A 15,269-nucleotide genomic window follows, 5' to 3' on the forward strand; every position below is an offset into this window, starting at 1 on the left:
GACTTGTCATACTTTTGCTTGCAGGCCCTCAGCTGCTCTATTGATGCAGGCTTCTTGCATGTAGAATGAGAATTTTTTACGAACATGTCCTCAAAAGTCTCCCAGGTGTCGATGGATCCTCCTGGTAACTTCTTCATCCAAGATCTTGCGGCTCCACTAAGGTGAACTTGGATGCTTTGCATGGCTATCGCTCTAGTTCCGCCCATCAACTTCACTGTTTCCAGGTAGTCGACCAACCAGTCTTCTGGATCTTGCAATCCATCAAACTTTTTATAATTATCAGGTAGTTTAAAGCCAGAGGGAACCCGTGTTTTGCGAACCCGTAGGGTAAAGCAAGGGAGTCCACACATGTCTTCTTCACTAACTTCTAGCAAGTACCGACGCTCTCTTCTATTTTCGCGGTCCCTTTCCTGTCGTGCTCTATCGACTCGTACTTGTGTTACTGTATTTCTTGCGTCACCGCCTTGCGGAGGATCTCGCGCCGCCTTAGTTGGTCGAGGACTATTTTGTCTTGGAGCACTCTTGGGTTGCGGTGTACTTGATCCTTGTATTGATGTCCCCATGATTCCAACTCCTGCCATGGCCATGTTATACAATGCTTCCCTGGGATCTCCCGCAGGTGGTTTGGATGCTAGCATGAAAGCATGTGTCAGTTGTGTTTTCATCATCTTCAGGATCGGTGACACCATCGTATCGATCAGCGAGACCTCCCGAATAGAAGTAGATATGTCGATGAAGTCCAAGTTTTCGACGCTTTCCGAGTCGCTGCTCAGATCGGAGCCGGTGAACGACCCGAAAGACATGCCGCCGAGCAGATCGGCGAGTTCTCCGCCGATGGCGGGCTTGATGAAGCTTGGCGGCGAAACCTCCTCGTCGCCTGACTTGATTGATGATGTTGATGATCCCGAGAGATCAGAATCAACCACTAACGGTCCCAAAAAATCGGTGCCACAAGATGATGCGATCCTTCTTTCCCAACGCGGAAGTGGAAACTCCCGAACGTCATCTCCATCGACTCCTCCAGATCGGCATATGCATGCAAACGGGTGGGAGGGTGAGGAACAAAATCGACGAGATCATGTTTGGCCTGTTTACCTCCGTCCATCACGTTGCTTGTTGTCGACGATGTTGACGATGCCATTGAGATCACCTCCTTGTCGCCTCTAATCCCCACAGACGACGCCAATTGACAAGGGATTAACTTGTCAATTCCTACAGATTGTAGACTTGGGTTTTCGTAGAAAGTAGAGGCAAGTAGATCTCGAAGGTTCAGCCGAAAAAGGTACTCGACTATGAAAAACTAGGGTTATGTTGACAATGGATTCGATCCTTTCTTTCTCCCTCGGCTCCCGTTTATATAAGAGGTGGAGCCGAGGCTTTTCGTGTCGCACAAGTTACAAACTCCGGGAGACTATCGAAGTCCTTCCCGTACAATTACATGACTCTTTATTCCTAATCTAGCTCTATCTTCCATATCGACAGTTATTGGGCTTCTAGGCCTCGAAAGCTTCGGGTCGTAGGCCTCCAAATATCCTCGGGTACTTTATTCGGCAGGCCCATTGGGGATGCCTATGTCACCCAGTGAGGGTGGATGCCCATGAAACACTCGCAGAGTGTGATAAAGATAGAGATATGAAGAAGAGAGTTGGGGGTTAGCTGGTGTAGCTGAATCCCATAGATAAAAAGCAAGCCCCGAAGAAATTCATGGATGGGGACAAATAGGCCGCGAATGAGAAAATCAATGAAGGTTACCCGGAAGTTGATCGGAGGATGAGGAGTAATTTTGTCTCCAGGAATGCGCATGGCCTCCTTGTTGAACATGCCTAGTTTCTTCAGCATCTTGTGGTCCTGGGCGGATAGCTTCGATCGCTCCCACCCAGAGATCTTGGCTTGCTCCACGGGCTCATCGACGCCAAAGGCACGGGACGTGCAGTGCTTGGTGCGTGGAGGCATCATGCAGAGTGTGGTGAGGATCGGCGATGGTGAGAGATTGGGCGCGAGGTTCTCAAGGAAGAAGATGAACATAGAAGACTATGCGGCACGGTGAAAGGGGAAAAGTGAAGTAGGTTTCGTTCTTATAAGAAGAAGATGATGCTGCTGTGTCGTTGGATGAAGAACGAAGGAGATCATGAGCCCCCACGTCATAGAGGGCTAAAAGGTATTTTCGTATAAAAATTACTAAGAAGAAGTTACTGCGCGCGTGCCGCGAATTTCGGAGGACGTATGTGGCCCACTTGCGCGACGTGTCGAAGGTGCAGAGTTTTGGACCCACTCAACAGTTGAGTGACAGGAGTCGTGGCTGCCCCAGGTGGAGTTCGTGGCTATCGTCAGCAATGACATCATTTGAGAAAACTCGAGTGGTGAGGCAAACATTTAGCGAGAAGAGAACTTCGAGAGCCTATGCTCAGATACAAGCATCTTTTCATATGCTCGGGGGCTACTCTTATCAGAAGTATTGTTTATACTTCTGATAAGATGGCATGGCGAAAGAAAAAACTTAGAGTTGATGAAAATGATAAAAGCTGAGCCTACAACCAAGTGCAAACACTCGGCTGTAGCCTCGGGAGCTACTCCCATCGGAAGCGCTGGTCGCGCACCCGATGAAATATGAGAAAGAAAAGAAAAGAGAATATCAAGACAATATAGAGTTATCAGACGAGGAAGTTTCATTGTACATCTTCGAGTTACACATAACTCGTCATGTACTCCCATCAGGAGATCAAGATATTATATCATAAGACGACTCGAATAAATTTGCAATTCCAACAGCCGAAAAAGGCACTCAACAATATATTCTCGGAGCGCGTCCGCCGCGGTAGAAACTCTGAATGCCATAACTCGAAAGAGGTTATGAAGTTAAGACCCCGGGATCTATCTTGTGTGGCGTGGTACCGCACCTGAATGCGTTCTTCCACTATTATCTGTGTCAACATCGAAGAAAAATCCTAGCGGACGCGTTATGTCCTCGATAAAATATAGCTGGAATTCGGTTGACGATAAGTCCTTAAGAGGCGCGTGTCGAATTACGCCAATATCTCGAGTTCGAGTCCAGGGACTTGAGCTTGAAGTAGGTTTTTGCGGGATTGCCACGAGAGCAGTTAACTGGGACCTGATCCGTCAGATGAACCAGCCCCATTTACCATTATCCCTTTATAATATATACATTGAGTAAAAAAACTTATGAAAGGTTAAAGATATCTGTAAAAATTTATGATTTGGTTTGACGAGTCGAGTAAAATCTCGGGGGCTACTGACATAGGCATGCCGAAAGAGCCTACCGAATAAGGTACCTGAGGTTATCTGAAGGCCCATGTCCCGAAGAAGTGAAGGCCCGGAAGCCCAAAGATCCTCGATAAGGAAAATAGAGTTGTATTAGGAATTGTATAGCAAGATAGGAAAGGCTCGACGTGCCTCTTAACAGTTTGTAACTTGTACGACACGGAAAGCCTCGGCTGCACCTCCTATATAAAGGAGAGCCGAGGGTGAAATAAAAGATCGAATCCACTGTGAACGCACACCATATTTTATGAATCGAGCACCTTTTCGGCTGAACCTTCGAGATCTACTTGCCCTCTACTTTCTACGAAACCCTAAGTCTACAATCTGTAGGCATTGACAAGTTAATCCCTTGTCAATTGGCGCCGTCTGTGGGAACTAGAGGTCGCAAGGAGGTGATTTAGATGGCATCGTCAACATCATCAACGGCAAGAAACGCAATGGACGGAGGTAAACAGGTCCAAACCGATCTTGTCGATTTTGTTCCGCACCCTCCCGCCCATTTTCATGCATATACCGATCTAGAGGAGTCGACGGAGATGACTTTCGGAAGCTTCCGCTTCATCGTCGGGAAAGAGGGATCGCGTCTCGCGGCACCGATTTTTTCGGGACCGTTAGCGGCCGATTCCGATTTTTCGGGATCATCAACATCAACCATCGAGTTAGGCGACGAGGAAGTTTCACCGGCAAGCTTCACCAAGCCCACCACCGGCGGAGCATTCGTCGATCTGCTAGGCGACGTGACTTTCGGGTCATTCACAGATTCCGATCTGCATAGCGACTCGGAAAGCACCGACACCTTTGGCTTCACCAATTTCGACTTCGTCAACAAATCCACTTCTATTAGGGAGGTCTTCGCCGATCTATACGACGGTGTCACCGATCCTGAGGATGAGGAAAACGCAACTACAATATATCACCAAGTCTGCACAATTGGGGAATCAAGTCGCCAAGATGATAAGCGTCTGAGGCTTTCGATAATTTGGGGAACCCATACATCGATCCCGCCGATCTTACGCGTGGAACAGGAAATAAATACATCGGGGCCACGCCACAAGAAAAAGTGCAGCTGCCGCAAGAAGTTTGGGATAGAGCTCAGAGAGCAATAAACGGAACAGAGCCGATGACCACCACTGCTACGCCGGAGGCACTACAAGCATATCAATATAAACTCGCTCGTGCTGGACGAGAGTTGGAAAAACAAAGGGCGATACTCGATGAAAGAAGAGTTGCAGCTTGTGCATCAAGTGCGCATAGGGCCAACCTGAGTCGACACTCAAGAACTTTGGGAGATAGTCACAGAGACACCCGAGCAAGAGCAAGATCTCGGCTGGCAAACGTACCTGAGTATGAATGAGAAAACTTGATCCAAAACCTCGTAATGTCCTTTATGTCGATAGACACGAGAGGGAACATCATCCCGAAAAGTCCGGAAGCAGGATATATGGCGAGACAAGCATTTATAATGGCATCCAAACCACCTCAGGGAGATCCTAGAGAACCATTATACCAGATGGCCATGGCAGGAGTCAGTGTTATGGGGGCAGCAATAGCAGGCACGAGTGCACCGCAACCCGAAAGTGCTCCACGAAGAAACAGTCCAAGACAAAATAGTCCTCGACCTACTACGGTGGCAGCGCGAGATCCCCCACGAGAAGGAGACGCGAGGAACACAGAGGCCCAAGCTCGAGTGCATAGAGCACGAGATGAGAGAAGCCAAGAAAATAGAACACGAGAACAGCGATACTCGCTAGAAGTTAACGATGAAGACATGTGCGGACTACCTTGCTTTACCCGACGGGTTCGCAAAACACGGGTTCCCTCTGGCTTCAAGTTACCTGACAATTATAAAAAATTCGATGGATTGCAAGATCCAGAGGATTGGTTAGTGGATTAACTGGAATCGGTGAAGCTGATGGGCGGAACCAGGGCAACGGCCATGCAAAGTATTCAAGTTCACCTTAGCGGAGCCGCAAGATCTTGGATAAAAAAATTACCAGGAGGATCCATCGACAGCTGGGAGAACTTCGAGGACTTATTCGTGAGAAATTTCCGTTCCACGTGCAAGAAACCAACATCAATAGAGCAGTTGAGGCTTGCAAGCAGAAGCCGGATGAATCAATGAGGATGTACATCCAGCGATGGAGCATCATAAAAAACTCGGCAGAGAAAAATTTCATGCATGGAGGGTGCTTCCGGCCTGAGCGCCTCCCAAACGGGTGCGCAGCTCCATGGCCACCATACATCCCTTGTCACCAGTGGCGAAGGATGAAAAAAATTTGAGGTGGGTGAAAGTGCATAGAGCCCCCATGTGTGGTTTTGGTAATTAATGACAATCCCTATGGACTAATGGTTGCATTGAGTTATATGTGTAGGAGTTATCCATAGGTAATGCTTGAACGATTAGTTGGCGTCAAGGTTGCACCGAAGAAGAAGTTCATCTATAGTAGAGTATGGGGGAGCAATCCGCAAAACCTCATCTACTTCAAGCAAGCACAATCAAGAACGGCGTTTCATCTTGTTGCGGTCAAGATCATCATCATCGAGCTCAAATGGAAGGCGCAAGGTTAAGGTTTGCTCTTGATAGGGTTTTTTCTTACCGGTCTCGTGGTTAGTTGGGAGGCCGGTTTATAGGATAATGGTCGTACTATCAAGCGGCTCTCGAGTGAGTAACTCGATCGTATCGTTCGGAGTGCGGTCAAACCTTTGCATCCTTGCATCATGTTTCTTGGTTGTTATTTGAATCTTATCCATGTGGTATTTTAGAGCTTCTGTTTATTTCCATGACAAGCTCTAGTTCATCGAAAACGGATTTCGCGTATATCACTTGTTGCGTTTTCGACTTGGGTGGTTTTCTCAGTTTCTTGTATTGAGGGGTTGTCCCTCTAAAATTCATATAAAATCACCCTCACTAGTTTCCATATTTCCAACAAAATTGTTTTTGTCTCATTTGGATTTTCCAATCTCAAGTTATTTGCATTTCAAGTTTGAGTTTAAAAATAAAAAATTGGGGGCAACATTTTTTTTGGCCGGTACTACAACCCGAGCTACCGGGCTGGCTACCGCCCAGCTAGCTTTGCTCCCGGTATACCCTGGATCATTTACCGGTACCTAAACCGGTACCAGGCCCGGAGGTACCGGCCGACCCAGGCCGGGGGTACCGGTGACATAGGCATGCCGAAAGGGCCTGCCGAATAAGGTACATGAGGTTATCTGAAGACCCATGTCCCGAAGAAGTGAAGGCCCGGAATCCCAAAGATCCTCGATAAGGAAAATAGAGTTGTATTAGGAATTGTATAGCAAGATAGGAAAGGCTCGACGTGCCTCTTAACATTTTGTAACTTGTACGACACGGAAAGCCTCGACTCCACCTCCTATATAAAGGGGAGCCGAGGGTGAAAGAAATGATCGAATCCATTGTGAACGCACACCATATTTTCTGAGTCGAGCATATTTTCGGCTAAACCTTCGAGATCTACTTGCCCTCTACTTTCTATGAAGCCCTAAGTCTACAATCTATAGGCATTGACAAGTTAATCCCTTGTCAACCGGCCCTCCACCCACGCGGCCATCTCCTGGCTCCTGCTCCTGCACGGCTGCACCGACCCTCCACTCGTGCTGGGCCCCACCCACTTGGGCTGCTGAGCCATCAGGCCACCTCACTCGTTCCGCTCGCCACGCCTCACCCTGCGCGCATGCTCGCCCGCCCTCGCACGCGCACGTGCTCCCGGCAATTCCTCTGGTCGGTCGTTACCGCGCGCCGCACACCCCTCGCGCGCGGTATGGGTCGGCCTGGTCAGCCCAGATCGTTGTTTTTTAAGTTTTCTGTTTCTTTTGGTTTCTTTTTTTTCCTTTTCCTTTTTCTTTTATGTTTTTTCGGTTTTCTATTTTTCTTTTTTGTTTCTTTTTGTTTATTTTAGATTTGAAAATTATAAGATTTTTAATTTTAAAAAATTGTTGAGTTTTGAGAACTGTTCATATTCGAAAATGTTCATTTTTTTAAAATATGTAGATTTAAAAAATGTTCAAATAAAAAAATGTTTAATTTTTTAAACGTTCAGATTTTAGAAATGTTTAAACTTGAAAATTGTTTAAATTTGTAAAACGTTCATACTAAAACATGTTCTTATTCGAAAAAATGTTCATATTCAAAAAATGTTCAAATTGAAAATTTGTTCATAAAAATATTCAAATTTTGAAAAATGAAAAATGTTCAACCTCAAATAATTAAATTTGTTGGAAATTATTTTGATTTCCGAAAAAAACGTTCGAATTTTGAAAAATGAAAAATAAACAGAGAAAAGATAAAGAGGACGTACCTGATCTGATGGGCCGCGACCCATTAAACTGTTGCCTGTCTTGGGGTGTGCGGCACGCTGCTTCCGCCGATCTGGTCGGCAGACAGCAGCCCCCCGTTCTCCCTCCCAATGTGTGCGTCGATCCTTGCCTTCCCACCGATTCTGGCGCTCGCTTTACGCGCCTCCTGCGTTGACTCTCACGCGGTAGTGGGCTGGGCGGTACTACCGCCTTGGCAGGTCGGTAGTACCAGCCCATGCCTGGCCAGCCGCCCCAACGGGCAGAAAAATCAAGGAAGCCCCTTTTTAAGCCTGCTCTCTCTCTTTAGAACACTACTTCTGCTTCCCCAATAAGCTCTCCACCATTGTTGAACTCATGAGAGTATCCCCTCCATCAATCCTTCCATGATTCTTGCTCATATTTGAGGAAAAGAGAGAGGAGATCTAGATCTACATTTGCACCAATCAAATCCCCCTCATTGTGAGGGAATCACTAGATCTATATCTTGGAGAGAAATTTGGTGTTTCTTTTCTTATTTTGTTCTTTTCTCTCTTATTCCCCCAATTAGCTTTAGTAGTTTTGTTGGATTTTGAGAGTGAATGATTTGGGAATCTTTGTGGTGTTCTTGTCATTGCATTTGGTGCATCGGTTTGATTTCTCCGCGGTGATACGTGGAGGTGAAAGTTCATGAGATATGCTTTTCGGGAGCTTGTTCCCGGAGTTTGTTTCTCTTGGGTCTTTAGACCCTAGACGGCTTAGTGGTTTTTGTGGTCTTTGTAGTATTCTTGGGGACTCCAATTAAATTATGGAGATTCTTCAAGGGCAAGACCTTTGTGGCGATTTATTGGGAGCCTTCAATTAAGTTGTGGAGATAGCCCCAAGCTTTGTGCGGGTTCGGTGACCACCCTAAGGTTCCATAGTGGATCGAGGATATCCCTTTTGGTGGGAATTCTCGAGGAGAATACGGCGGCCTTCGTGCTTTTGGATTGACTTGTCCCCCACACCGCTCCAACGGAGAGTAGCACTCGCAAGAGTGTGAACTTCGGGATACATCATTGTCTCCGTGTCACTTCGATTATTCATATATCCGAGCTCTTTACTTATGCACTTTACTTTATGATAGCCTTCGTGCTTGAAGTTATATATCTTGCTATCACATAGTTGCTTGAATTGCTTAGCATAAGTTATTGGTGCACATAGGTGAACTCTAGTTATATAGGTTTTGTGCTTGCCAAACTAAACGCTAGTTTTATTCCGCATTTGTTAAGCCATATTCGTAAAAGTTTTAAACCGCCTATTCCCCCCCCCCACATAGGCGACATCCGTGTCCTTTCAGTAGGGCAAACTAAAGAAATGATGCAAATACCAAAATAGTCGTAAGACATGAAAGTCATATATGATTCTAACTAAATAACTTGGTACGATAAAAACAAAGACATATTTATATACGTAGAACCCAAAAACATAACAATAATGCCACCTAATGCCGAAGCTTTATTTTTTTGTAAAAAGAATAACTTTATCAATTAAAACTTTTAAATATTCATCATGAGCAACTAGGTCTTAATGATCTTTTTCACCAAGAAACCCTTCCAATTCAGATCTCAATGAGGTGATAATGTCTTTGATTAAATCATGATGTGCCTTTCAAATATCAAGAAATCTCTAAATTTTTGATTCTACACGTTTGAATAATGAATATCGCAAAATTATCTTGCATATACTAAGATTCATGATAAATATCTATAATAGAAATATAGAATCATTGTTATTTACATTGAACCTAGAATGTGAGTCTATGTTACACAATATTCACTAAAACAAGCATAACTTTCTCACACAGAGTCTGTTTTGTTTTCGATGCATGACTACTCAAAATATTCAGAAAAAACATGTGCATCTAAATGTATGCACCAAAAATCAAGGTAGGACGGAGGGGAGCTTCGCCCCTGCTTATCACCACGTCGATCCATGGTCCTCGCCCACTTTACCTGCCACGTCTCAACCAACCTCCGGCATTGCTGACATGGCCCCGCTTTGGCTCATAGGACTAGATGCACGTACTGTGATAAACTAAACTTTAAGTGTACATAAAAAGGAAAAAATCTCGGTTGTACATTTCATATTCTATGTGTGTATATAAAGTTCCGTAAAAAAAAAGATATTTTTGCGACTTGTGTAAAAATGACAATTTTGTCTTTTTTTCATAGAATAGCACAAATGTTATTTCTTCACGAAATATTTGAGGACATGTAAAAGACACATACATGCACATTCTCAAGAAAAAAAGTTTCTTAATTTTTTGAACATTTTTAAATGGTTTTTGTGAGCCGAAACACCGCCTCCTTAGGACACCTACTTTGCAAGGACGAAGGAGCGTTCATGCCCACGATACTTCCACGGTCTATACTCGTATGCATGCACCTTTTTTGGTATACACATCTACTACCACTTTGCTGCCTACGCTAAATCTTACTGAAGACAACAGCATGTGAGTTCATCCGATAATGCACTTATTTGCCAAGGTAACGCACAGTAAATGGTACACCTACCTGCCTCAGCTGAATTCGGCAAATGCATTAAGGATAACGTCGCATCCAGCAATCTGTCAACATCCCAAAGTACTAGCGACATACAGCACAAGAATAATGATGCTACATTATTGACGGACAAAGCCACAGGGTGTGGAGAATTAATTCTAGCGTATATACAGTTCCTATTTTTACTCCCAACATAAAGTTTGGACCAAAATGCTTGACCCTGAGAATTATGCGCGGCACTCCACATCATACTCCTACCTGGAACTTGTACAGAGCACGAGCTAAACACCATATAAACCTAAAGAGGAGACGCCGGGCCAGGTCACCTCCATACAGTCTCGTTTGCGTCGGTGAATATGGGATTGTGGTGCTCAATCAGGCACTGGATGACCTCAATGGCACTGTAGTCTGGGGGTGAAGCGTCATCCAAGGGAATTTGCGAGGAAGCATCCACATCATCCTCATCTGCAATCATATAAGCGCAAGGTGTTTGAATTAGTACTAAATAAATAAATAAAAGTGAAAGAAGTGGCGAGCTTAATTGGCTTGCGAAAACTTCTTCGAAAAGAGATGGGAGTATAATTTATCCCCTCTGCTCACAACAGACTCCAGATTAGACCATCCACTGCAAACCTATCTCACTACCACAACATCTGGCCTCCCTCTCCAATAACACCATCCCTATCTCTTCCAGCATACATCCTCCCTATCTCTTCCCCAACCAGTAGCTCAAATGTAGGATCAAAACATGCATCATAGCAACCCTATCTATCACCATGAATGAGGCAGCTATAGTCTGGTCAGCTCAGGCATATGTGTCACCAGAAGTCTCTGGGGGGGGGGGATCTCTTAGTTCATGAAATGTAAAAGTAGTAAACAAGACAGGCAGCTATATTCACATTTCTTTATCAGTTTTCTAACTAAGTTGACCCCTCAAGTTTACAGGTGGGTTGGCTATACTCCCACTTACATGCATCAGCCTCTAGATTAAGCTGATCCCTCATTTACGGTCATGACTTGGCAGTTTACAGATGGGCGGCTAAATGCACGCTTCGGCTTTTGGACAAAGTTGAAACCTCATTCATGGTGCAACTTTCTAAGCAGTTGCACAAGCTCAGTTATCGACTCATACTGGAAAGCTAGCATTCACAATAACTTGACAACCTAATATAGGGCATCAAGCATCTTTCTTTCATAAAATGAGTCAATAATACACCTAATTACTCCCACCTGGAGCTAGACTCGCATTTAAGGCTACAAAAGTTCCTGGATTCTTTGTAAATAAATTGGAAGTGGATTTGCGTACCTAGCAGGTCCCATGTAGAGGTATTTGATGTTGTATCCACGATTTTCGGAGGTGGTTTTAGTGTGAATCTGAGATGATTCCGCATATCTGTTCCAGAATCCCCTTGCTGCCACATGATCAAAGGCGTGAACTCCACAGCAAGGGTACGAGAGTCCATCTGCATTTGGTAACAGAATTTGGTCAAACCCTCCAATGGATGCAAAAATTTATATTAAACTTGATACATCACCTTGAGGGACGAAAACAAAAGAGATCAATTCCATAACTAGGAATAAACCGCCTAATTTCACTAGTAATTTATACTACAAAAATTACTAAATTATGAAGAACCTAACCATGGAAAGTTTTACAGTGTGGCCTATCAATCCAGACGGAAGTGCAAAGATTATGTAGCAAACTCAGTTCCGTGTGCTGCTGTCAAGACAGGTAAGCAGATACATGCAAATGAATTTTCCCAGCAAGGACCACTGAAGACATGTGGTATCTAAACATGAAATGATAGCTTATTTGTGATAAGAAGGTTAAAATCAGCAGCTGGTCCCGTGGATAACTCAACAAGAACTAGTGATTAATGGAAAAAGTGTCCAGTGCATTCTTCTCAGAATTACAGACGGTTCATGCTGATTTGAGTGTTCCTTTAAAATAATTACAATAGGATCGAGCCGTTAATGCAGTTGTTACTGCAGGAAACCAAATAAACTAGCACCATGAACCAAGAGTTGGCTGGTCCAATTGACGTCTTCTCAGAATTGCAACTGGTGTACATGCCGTGAGTTAAATGCTTAAGTTATGAAGTACACAAGGCAGAAATAATCTCAGGGAGAAATTAGTCCTTCCTTGGTGGAATTAAAGGTGTTTCCCGAAGTGTTGCTTGAATGGCCGTAATCATGTTCATAGGTCTACAGCTCTACAGTCTACACTAAACTGAGCTCTACAATTTTTAGTTCCAGTTTTTTCAGTGCCCAAGAACCGAAAGAGAACGAACTCACAAAAATTATGCAGGGAATTAAGTACCAAAATAAGGGATGAGACATACCTTATTAAGTGCTGATTTACGGCTTACTCTCAGTAGCAATGCCGTAACAAATTCTAGTGTCATGTAGTTCACATTTGGAAGCTTCTTCAGTATGTTCTTTAGATCATCAATGCTAACTCTTGCATCCCTAAGCTCATCATACAGAGCAAATGTAGTAAGCGGCTCAGGGATGCTGGCAAGGTAACACTTGACCAGTGCAGCTACATCAATAGGGCTTACACCATCAGGCAAAGATGCACCCGAATCTGCAAGCAACATCACAAGACTCTTAATAATGAAACGATGACTACGAAACCTAAATTCAAATATGAGTCAAGTGAAAAGGGTAGCCTTACCCTCATTGTAAAGTGAAACTAGTTGCTGAAGAACTTTTCTGTCACCTTCGGATTTGAACAAGTTCTCATTACTCAAGCCTAACCAGATAGTTTCAGACATCAGATCCGGAACAATACGTAGTAACTAGTAAGGGACCAACATCTATGTATTTTCATAGATTTCACCTGATATAACCAGGTAGTCTGCACACTTCACCAGTATCAGGGGCACAGCTTTGCCAGATTGCTCTCGTTGTACGGTGGCTTCAATAGGAACACCAAAGACTGCAAGCTTACAAGGAAATATTATTGACAATCAACGAGTTCAAACCAAACAACTGATCATCAGTAGATAGAAGTAAATAACACAAATCAATTTGTCAAAATAAGATTATGATGTAGCTACATCCCGGTGTTGACGGTTGCAGAATTTCCAGTATGATACAAGACATTTTAGTTGTGTTAAGAACCATGACAGAAATACATTCCAACTGTAAACTCACCATCGGTACTGGCAACTCCCTGTGAAAAGGAATCAGAAGAAACTAAGAATCAGCATCCTACCCCAACGAAGGGATCTCGTATTGCAAAGTAACAGAAGTTGAACCACAAACCTTCTGCCAGCGTTCAATGTTGTTCAAAATAGTTTTGCTTTTGTCCGCAGTTTTTTTAGCAGCCTACAAAGAAGCACACAGAACAGGATCACCAAATTCAGTCTCATGAAGCCACTTTTTGTAACACAGGGAATCATAGCAAGCATGCAAAGATAGAACTCGAACGTGTGATCTAAGGTTATGTTGTTAATAGTATTTATTATGGTCTGAAGACTCCCTGGAAACAAGCATTGCGCAAATACAAACAAATACCTCCTAACTGCATCTTAGGATGTCAATAATAAAGCTGTAAAACTATTTCAAGTTTTGGCTGGTAATGATGCAGCCTATTTATGAGATATTCTTACTGGCGGCATCATACATGAACTACTTACTGATAGTTATTTCGGGTAAATGGGCCTTGATCTAAAGAGCAGTAGGTTACAAAGCTGTAATCAAAGTATAAATTCTGTATTCATGGTGGAACAAGTTAAGCTACAACTGAACAAAGAAAAACTTTGACCTAAGGCTCATACCTCTTCAACTTTGACCTTCCCCACTGCAACCTTCTCCTTAGTTTCTGAAATGCCCTTCCTGAGAATCACCCCAGTGTTGGCAGCAGCAGAGATGAAGCGCTCCTGCACGGTATCGCCTGGTGGCGGCGGCCGCTGCCTAGCATCCTGGAAGATGGCCCACCGGCTCTTCACCACGGATCCGACCTTCCCAGCAACATCAGCTATGTTGTCCCCTGCAGACTGCCCTGCCTGCTTCAGCTTGAAGCCTGCACCCCCGAAACATCCACATCCAACATTCATAATCCAGAGGTATTACAGAACCCACATAACTAGTGCTATGGCACAAAGATAGCACTTGATCAAGTAATAATAATGCAGAAGTGCACGAAAATGGCCTATCTGAATTGGCATGATGGTGCCAAATTTGGTTGGTATATGCCAGTTGGAGACAAGTAGACATGGAAACAACATGATCAAGTAAACAGGGAGAGTGTTACTGTTGCACGTACTGGATGAGGAGAAGAAATCGGTGGCCTTCTGGCGCCACTGAGGCGATTCGACAAGCGGCATCACCACCACCTGCATAACAGAAGGTACGAATCAGGGGAAAACCGCGGTGCACGGAAGGTACCAATACAGGGACGCGCAAATCTGAAGCAATCGTCTGGCTGGACTGCTTGGCATGGCAGCGAACAGATTATTCAGTAAAACGTACTCTAAAATTAGAAACGACAAATATCGAAACCTTCAACTAACCGTTAGCCCCTCACCCCCAAGCGAGTCACAGACAAGGTCGAAAGTAAACTAATCGCAGATTAGATCAATAATTTCAAGCACGCCCTCCCTCCCTCCTGCAGGACTAGCGGCGACTAGCAAGTGTAAAAACCTAACGCAGACCGAGTCCACGGCGACGAGAAGCTAGTGATCCAAGAGCGATCCGAGGATGAATCAAGCGCCGCCGTACCCCCCAAAACAGAAAAAAGTGGTGGATCAAACAGAAGGCGGGGTAGAGGAGGTGCGTGCGAACTTGCGGCGCCGTAAAATCGAACCAATCCGGCCCTCCCTGCATCGAGAAATGGTTCGGAACCCGTACCTCTCTTCCGAATCGAATCGAGCCGAGGAGGACGACGACGGGAGGCGAGAGAGAGACAGCGAGAGCACTAGGCCGCCGAGATGAAATGAAAAATATTTGAGACGATTTTTTGTGTGCTGCGCTTTGGATTCTAGGCTAGAGCGCTAGAGGGGGAGGAGAGATGGGAGGGAGTCAATGGCGGAGGCGATAACGGTATTGGGTTTCCGCAGTTCCGTCGTGCCTTTGCCTATCCCATTCCCAGTTTCCCATTCATCAAGCGCTGGCTGTATGACGGCTGTGAAAGTGACGCTTCTCTCTACT

At 44.6% G+C, this 15,269-nt stretch overlaps 1 protein-coding gene across 1 annotated transcript; it reads right to left on the reverse strand.

Annotated features, from left to right (window-relative positions):
* Positions 1–10,129: 10,129 nt before the first annotated feature.
* On the reverse strand, positions 10,130–14,455 carry LOC124674434 (uncharacterized Rho GTPase-activating protein At5g61530-like). The gene is made up of 9 exons (XM_047210480.1): positions 14,386–14,455; positions 13,898–14,142; positions 13,383–13,445; positions 13,272–13,290; positions 12,955–13,053; positions 12,790–12,867; positions 12,455–12,699; positions 11,419–11,575; positions 10,130–10,577 (listed from the first exon to the last, which is right to left on the reverse strand). The coding sequence occupies exons 1-9, from the start codon at positions 14,444–14,446 to the stop codon at positions 10,435–10,437; spliced, it is 1,110 nt and encodes a 369-aa protein (XP_047066436.1). The 5' UTR covers positions 14,447–14,455; the 3' UTR covers positions 10,130–10,434.
* Between the last annotated feature and the right edge of the window lie 814 nt (positions 14,456–15,269).

Source organism: Lolium rigidum, chromosome 7, assembly GCF_022539505.1.
Source record: "Lolium rigidum isolate FL_2022 chromosome 7, APGP_CSIRO_Lrig_0.1, whole genome shotgun sequence".
In the NCBI taxonomy this organism is placed as follows: domain Eukaryota; kingdom Viridiplantae; phylum Streptophyta; class Magnoliopsida; order Poales; family Poaceae; genus Lolium; species Lolium rigidum.